Raw genomic sequence first — 8,451 nt, forward strand, 5'->3', positions numbered from 1 at the left:
TGAGACATGCAGGGGCAACGTGAGGCATTTGCGAATCATGTGGTGCGGGTTCGCAATAAGCAGGAAGATATGTGACACCCTGTTCTGCATTTTTAATTGGCTGTGGTTACATTCGCATTCATCCCCAGATGCTCCGATTCTGTCTTCGTAAGCGTTTTCCACATTCTACACTGCGACTTTGACTACGCGAGCAGGTGGCAACGCCTGTGACGAGCCAAAATCCAACACTTTTCGTCCTAGCAATACATTTTACAGAATGTACAAAAGGCCCTCTCAGCCAGGCTGTCTCTTTGAAGGTATACATCGCCAATATTTGACTTCCTTGTTCCATAAAGCTTGTCAAACGTGACTGATGTTCCATCCAGTCAGGCTGAGACGACTGAAGAGACTGGTTCTCAGTTGTACACTGTGTAAATAGCTAAATGACTTCCTAACCAAAATCAACAAACAAAAGGGAAAACAGATCTGCTAACAAGAAATGTGTTGCTCAGAGACCTTCAGCTGCAAAGATTCTGCCAGAGCTTGTCTGAGTGGCTTTAAATCTTGTTTAGTCAGCAGTACTTAGCGGACAATTATGTGAGTGTTTAAAAAGGAGGGAGGGGTTGGAGGTCTGGTGAAAAAAAAAAAAGAAAACAATGAACAGAATGTCGTCATCCTGTTCATGAGGGAGTCCCTGCAATTCCCTGGGCTTATCCCACCCCGAACACAGACGTGTAGGAAGCCTTATTGCATCCTGGAACAAATCAAATGGGCTTCCTGTCCCGGGACGCTCCATCACGACCCGGCGGGGCCCGGGCCGGCAGCGGCGTGACGTGACTCTCTGCTGAACTCGCTCATGATAGCGGGTTCAGGGGGAAAGGAAAAAAAGTCAGAAAAATACAGTCCAAAAGGGCCGGGGGGGGGGTTGATGCAGCGAGCCGAGAGGGCAGAGGAATTTTCCGACCCTTATCAAAATACACAACTGTGTGGAATGTATGTGAGCATCATGTGGCGGGCGGCGCTCGGAGAATCTGGCGGCAACTAACGCACACACATTTCATCACCGGGCTGCTGACAGCATGAGAAACAACAGTGCATGTGTGTGTGTGTGTGTGTGTGTGTGTGTGTGTGTACTCCTGCATGCATGAGTGTGGCAAGATCTTACCCGTTTCCAATGTCTATCACATGCAGACCGAGCCTGACCGCTCCGCTTTGCGCCGCTTCGCTCTATCAAAAGTCGGCGTTTCGCTGGGTGTGTTCTCAGGCCAAGCATTGGGTTTATTTAACATTATTTGTTTATGTATGTTAGACTCATTTTTTTATTTTATCATTTTATCATGCCAAAATAAAGTCTATTATCATATGTCTGGAAAATGTAATCTTGAAATTGTGCTTTGTTCTAGCAAGCTAGCTAGCTAAGTGGCTACAGCTATTTGGGTGTGATAGCACAGGTAAGCTAGCAAGCTATTACTTGTTTAGCCTGCCAGAGCTAAAGCTAGCAGCTAAAATATCTAAGGCTTCTTCAGCCAAGACCAACAAGCTCTGTCACTTTCCTCCATACATTATTTACTTTATAAACTGACATATAATTCGGAAAATTGCAACACAGCTGTAATTATCTTCCTTTCAAAGAGAAAGTGGAACTAGGAACACAAATTTGAGAGCGGAATTTTTGTCCAGAATGGTTCTTGTGGCGCGGCCGTTGTGCTCATTTGCATAAAAAAAAAAATTCAGCTTTTCTCGTCACATTGTAGGCCCGGTTCGTGACGCCACCTATCCCATCAGGCCCCGCGCGCACAGTTGCTCCTCATAAACAATGAATGGAGGGTAAACCGCATTGTGAAATCGGCATCAGCGTGAGAGCAGCTACCGTGAGAGCAAATACCTTCCCTTATCTGCCAGGCAGTGTACTAATAGCTCAGATACTCAGAGAGTCAGAACACAAACAACAAGCAGGACTCCAAACTTACTGTGTGCCAGCCGGATCCGCTCCACTCAACAGGTCTGTGGCTCCCAGATCCTCTGAGGTGTTTTGGGTAGGAAGACAACGTGTTGATGTGGAATTTCCTTTGAAGGCAGCTGAGAACATGCTGTCGTAAATTCCCCGGGAAGCGTTTGCAGGGGAAGCCACACACACTGACACACACACGCAACACAAACAGGCCGACACACACACACACACACATACACGCACACGGACAGACACACAGATAGTCTCTCACACACTATCTGGGCTGCCAGTGCTGGAACTCTGCAGCAACACCCAGTAAGACTTGTAAATACAAGGGAGGAGGGAGGGTGGGGGGGGTGGGGTGGGGGGGGTTAGGGAGGCGGGGGGGGGGCGGGAGGATAAGGAGAGTGAGAAGAAGTTCCACATTACATCACCGGCAGCTGTTGACAGGCTTGTGTTTATTAACTAACTGCCAGGGCTGGAGGAGTCACACCACATGACACATGCTCTCTCTCACACACACACACACACACACACACACAAGTTTGCAAACGTTGACAAGGCATGCACTCGCCTTTAAAACCCTCGGCTGACAGACACCGACGCTCCACGCATTCACGCGCATGCTTTTTTGGTAAACACACAAACCCAATAATATCGGCTATGCTTGGAATCTCTCGGCCAGGAAACGGTCCAAGTTTCTCTCCCTCTCTCTCTCTCTCTCTCTCTCTCTCTCTCTCTCTCCTCGGTCTGATGGCGTTACCTGTCGTCTGTTTACACTGGCTGCCTGACTTTGCTGACTGGACCGAAGAGCTGCTTTGCCCTGACTCAGATCGCAGCAACTGTAATGGTATGACTGCGAAGGGGAGAGCCGCCGCTGCATTCCTCAAGTGTCTCGGCTTTGGCAGCGTCCCCAGCCTCTTAGCTCAGCCTCGATTTCTCTTTTTTTTCTCCCCCCTCCCTCCCTCCCTCCCTCCCGTCTCTTTCTCTCTTTTCTTGCCCTCTCATTTAAATGGAGGCACATGACTCCCGGCTTAACTGCCAACTAGACTTCTTTATCATGCCGGCTGGGAGCCACCGGCGCTCTGCTTTTCATTGGCCTCTCTGCAGGACACTCCTTAACACACTGCATTCCTCGCCGCCACCCATCCTCGCAGCCCACAAGGCGAAAAGATGTCGAATCGACATTCTCCCCGATGTCATATTTCAGCTTTTTGGCAGCAAACATATGCAGAGTTCCATCAAAAAAGGAAAATAAGTAGTTTCTTTTGCAGCACGCTCTACTTAAGCGCTGTCTTGCGTTAAACGAAGCGATCGGCAAAGGTGAACAGTTACTTGAAGTCAACTTTCATTTGATTTGGTGTTTCTTAGCTCGCTGCCTGTGGGTAGCGAACAAAAGGCAGTGTGACAGAGGCTGTCAGCTACAGCGTCGGCCACGTCACCCACTGTTTGTCATCCAGCACCAGTGTGAACAAACGCTCCGCTTCAGCCCCGTCTCCCTGCTGCATTCTTTGCGGTCTCAAATGCAACCGTTTCTCTCCAAATTCCATCCTGTTGTCGCATTCTTCTCCCCTAAGCTCACTGCGTTGCAACATTGTTCGCCCAGAGAGAGACGAATGAGACGAACGAGTAGGCTGATGACACGGCATGGACGGCCAGACTCGGGACGGCGGTGGGCTGAAAGATTAATGGTTTCATGAATTGCACTGAAAAAAATCATTTTTAAAACAATTTTCAAACTGTTTTTAAACTAGGCAAGCGGCCAGACCGAGCAGAGAACACGATCCCGGCTCGTTCTTTCATCACGGTCATTCAATTAATCCTAAATGTCAGAAAATAGCTAATTGGATAAAAAGCAGCGTTGCATTATACTGATTGGCATCAAATGTTATGAAAAAGAGAGCTAGTAATATGTGGAGATAGGCCATGTGATTATTTTTTGACATTTGATAATGCCAATCTTTGACTAATTCATTGGAAGCATGTGATGTTTTTCAGTCAACTGATTGCCTTTGCTAGATGAAAAGTAAAAATTGACACAACATATCATGCAGAAACTACGCTTAAAACTGTACAGCAAGCACATATCGTATCTGCAATGAGAAATCCGCAAACGCAAACAAATTCAATGTCAAAGGCAAAGGCTCTAATAGCTTTTACTTTCCATCCCTATGATGCTGTAAATGTCCTCACTGTCAATGCTGTTAGTTTGAAATTTTTACAAGTCCATCGTAAAGCTGAAGGTCTGACAGGCGCAGTCTGCTACCTGTCCCATCATGAGAACCATCACATGTGTTGTGTGTGTGTCTTGTGAGGATGTGTATGCACTTGGGTGTGCCCCTCTCTACAAGAAGTACCTTAAATTCCCTTTCCCCTCCTAAATCAAATCCTCTCTCCCACATCTCCCTCCTCTACTCGCTCTGATATGCTCTTCTTATCTTGAAGTGAAGGATAAAAGATCTGTTGTTCTGCTGTCCTCAGCGCTTATTTATTTCAGGATCACAGGACTTGACTTTCCATGACTTTTCCACACCATGAAACTTTATTTTGTTTGCACATTTTATTCATTGATTTAATGGATCACTAATGTTTTTGTAAGCTAATACTTAATTCTAAGGCAGTAATGTGTTCCAGAGTTTCCCCGACCATTGAATAGATGTGGTGGGTCGCCCTGCTGTTAAGAGCTGCTAACCCTAAAAGAATTTCATTAGTTTTTGGTTTCAATGGAGAGTTTTAGTGTCACAAGATGACCTAAAGGCTGTTTCAGAGTCTTTCAGAGTAAAATTCTGGGGGAAACTCTGAATCCTTATTGGTTTTTGGGCTATGGACATGGTCAAATTTAAAGAAATCGAGTATAACGGCAGCTTGAATCAAAAAAAATATTGATATCGGCCTTCAGAACCCCATAGTGGTCAAACCCTTGCACATACATTCACGCGCATGTGTGTGTGTCCTGAGGGCGTATAGCGGGGAGGTGACGGGTAATGATCCTAGAATATATGTCTTGACCTGCGGGCACATGAGGATCCATTCCAGGCAAGAGCTCCAACTCTTTCATGTCACAGGTCAGAGCGCTGCAGGGGCTCCTGAGGAAACGATTGGTGTGGAGCTGAGGAGAGGAAAGCCATATATTCAGCCGCGGGTCAGAAAGGATCCAAGGAGACGGGTCAAAGCGTTTAGTATGCGCGCAATGACTTGAGGAAGTTCCGGTCCTACCCACTGCAACTGTGCCTATGCATGGCAGAGGAAATTGTCACCTCTTAAAGGGTAATACTGGTGGTTTTTAAGTTTATGGTCTAGGTTACCCATCTCCAGAGGTGGGGACTCGAGTCACATGACTTGGACTTGAGTCAGACCTGAGTCACAATTGCAATTGCTTGAGACTTGACTCGATGCATGAATAGAAGACTTGAGACTTGACTTGACTTGGGTTCTGGTGACTTGGGACTTGACTTTGACTTTGATGACTTGAAAAGGTTTCTAAAGTCTTGACTTGAGATCTTGTGTTTGTGTAAATGACTTAGATTGAAAGTGATGAGATTTGTTCCAGCAGACGACTGAATTTAAATTCTGTTTTCTGAATTTGTATGGAATGATTGAGTTTATTGAAGTTGAAATTGATTATAGAAATCAAACTCATGATGCTCTTACCAAGTTTTTATCCTATTAAAACCATATTGCATTGAAAAGTCCTAGATATTTAGTTTTCTTTAAGATATTAGATTGATACTGGACTCTTGATTTGTTCTGACTTGACTTGGTGTTCTACATTTAGACTTGAGACTTGACATTAATGACATGGACTTGACCGAGATTGACTTGGTCACACATCTGCCCTTCCAAACAGTGACCACAGCAAAGACTAACACATAACAACAAAGGCTAACACACAACATCATTTCTGAATATATCTGAATACACACAAATAAGTAGTCCAATCAAGTAAATTGTTACATAATTTCAACGTGTATGCATGTCATTAAATAATCAAAATATCAGGCAACACAATGAAAAAAAGAAAAAAGAAGCATGCCCTTGTGCTTTACATTATTCCTGCTGGTTTCTGCACACAGTCAGCATAGTTGGAGATATCAGCGCTCGTTTTCCTTCAGAAGAAGAAGAAGCCATATGCTGCCATTCATTCTTGCACAGCATGAAAACAACTTCCACAGATCGAGATAATCCATCACAGTTAACATGAAGCCTTAATTTGGTTTTGTCAAGGTTTATGTTTTATCCTTACTTCATTGCACCCTAGTTGAGTGTTTTCATGTCAGTGTGCTGCGTTACGTTCCGCTCTGCTGCCTGTCAATCACCTGACACCCACAGGGAGAAATGGATTTCTCCGCCAGGAAATAATCCCTCAAAAACATGTCACTTTACAAACTTTACTGTCACATAAATGCCTTTTTATTTGGGGCGTCTTTGCTATGTGGGACAGCAGTTCATTTCAAGCTATGTTTGACACCGTAAAGTTTGTATTTTAAAAAAGACAAAGAACAAGTCAAGAACAAAAAAATGACATATGGCATGCATTGGGACATGACTGGAGAAATGTAAACTAGATGTAGACAAAAGTAAATAGGCTATAACTCTACATGACAGCGGTATTTTCTTTACACAACATCTATTGTCTTATATTCAAAAGCCCAAACATGTAACATTGGAGCTGACATAGTGAAAAGGGTGGAAAATATTAAGATAAACGCTGTTTCGAATTAGAATTTAAAAGGTCAACAGCTCAAATATCACAACAAATTAACCACAGACTCTCAGGATAAAGCACGGGGAAAAACACTGACACAAACACAGACACAGATAAATAGCCATGCAGTATAACCCCCACCCAGTTCCAAATGTGTTAGGCTGCTTTCTCATTCAACCACAATGCCTCCCTTTGGATTGCTAGCTGCGATTGCGGTTAAGACCAGAGCGGTCATAAAGCAGTCAACTCTGCAGCTTGCCGCAGTACTTACAGCTCCTCTGGTGTACCTGCTTTATGGAAAACCCTCCAGCGCGCGTTGTCTCCTATCAGTAGACGCTTTGAATGCGAGTCTTTAGGGGCACAATAGCACCGCAAACATCTGTAATCGAAACACCAGACGGTCCCAAATGCCGAGACGCACCACAACACTTTCCAGACAGAGCGTGGATAGAAATTTATGAAAAAAGCAGAAACAACAAATCAGTTGAAATACAGTAATAAATGGCAGCCCTTCTCTTTTTGCGGATTCAATAAAAAGGTACAATGCCTGCTGTCCCGTGAGATAAAATCTCATGATGCCTGATGCGGCTTGAACTAATAATGATGTGGCTCAGGGGTAATTTACATTGAGGGAAATGTAAGACAGTTGCTGGAAAACATATTGAATCCGATCAGGCTTGCGAGATGATGATTCTTTGCCTCGGTCCCGGTGCAGCAGAAGGGGGACGGGGGGGAGGTGGGGGGGGGGGGGGGGTCTCTTTGGTGGGTGTTTTCTCAGAGGAGCAGAATGCGGCTTTGTGCACGGTCCACGCTACACTGACATGTTGGAATGCCACATCCATGTTATTTGCAGCCGCACTGGGAACGCGGCAACGTCCCCTTTCACATCGGCGGGCCCCGGCAAAGCATCTTAATGCGTATGAGAGCGCGTACGGGCCCGAAAAACCCAGCGGGGACTCAGGGAGAAAAAAAAAATACATGCGGTAAAGATTTTGTGTTCCATAAATCAGAGGGAATGGTGGAAGTCTGTGCTGATGTCAGCTACTCTGAGTCCACAGGAGATCAACCTAAGGAGATTTAGATGGACCAGGATGTAATGTGGAGTAGAAAAAAAAGGATGAGACATTATCCAGCTTTGACTTTGTCAGCCCTTTGTCTAGTAAGAGATGTATTGTCGTGATAAATCATACTTTCTCGCCTGTTTGCCAAGTTTTCTACATCCACATAAGGGTTGATATCATTTCATACTTAATCAATGTGTTTTTTCACCGAGGGTTTTTTTTTGTGCATGCAGCAAACAAGGCCCGGGCGTCCTGCCAAGTCTTTACTGTACAAATTGACTTGCTTTCATTGAATTACGGTCAATGGTTTCCCGACGCGGCCTGCCTTCCACCCGTCTCGTCCCTTTCCATCCCTCCGGCTGCTGCTCGCAGAATCGATGGCTGTCCAGAAGGAGCGAGGGAGGGAGGGAGGGGCCGTGTCTTATGGCTGTCCCATGCAATCTTTTCCACTCTCCCTGAGGTGAGAGGATGGGATCAGAGAGAGAGAGAGAGAGAGAGAGAGAGAGTCAAACAAATGGGCCTTGTGTTTTCACCCCGTGTTTGTATGCAGTGCCACGGCCAGGCGCTCTGCCAAGTCTTCCTCCTCTCCCCCCCCCCCCCCCCGAATGGCAAACAGCAGAAGAAAAAGACAAGCCCCCTCCACCACCACCTTCACCTTCACCCCCCCACCCCACTCCCCTCTCCCCTCCTCCCACTTCTCTTTTCGCCCCTCGAACACAAAAGGAGAGCAGAGGAGGAGCAGGAGGAGGAGGAGG

The 8,451-nt window shown here is 45.7% G+C and overlaps 1 protein-coding gene across 1 annotated transcript in view; it reads right to left on the reverse strand.

Moving 5' to 3' along the window:
* The window catches only part of LOC139930488 (nck-associated protein 5-like), a 144,684-nt gene extending 142,616 nt beyond the window's left edge, over positions 1-2,068 (reverse strand). The window contains exon 1 of the mRNA XM_071923699.2: positions 1,950-2,068. Coding sequence (XP_071779800.2) covers positions 1,950-2,068 — 119 coding nt within the window. The remainder of the gene's footprint in view (positions 1-1,949) is intronic.
* Positions 2,069-8,451: the final 6,383 nt, after the last annotated feature.

This window comes from Centroberyx gerrardi, chromosome 21 (genome assembly GCF_048128805.1).
Source record: "Centroberyx gerrardi isolate f3 chromosome 21, fCenGer3.hap1.cur.20231027, whole genome shotgun sequence".
Lineage (NCBI taxonomy): Eukaryota > Metazoa > Chordata > Actinopteri > Beryciformes > Berycidae > Centroberyx > Centroberyx gerrardi.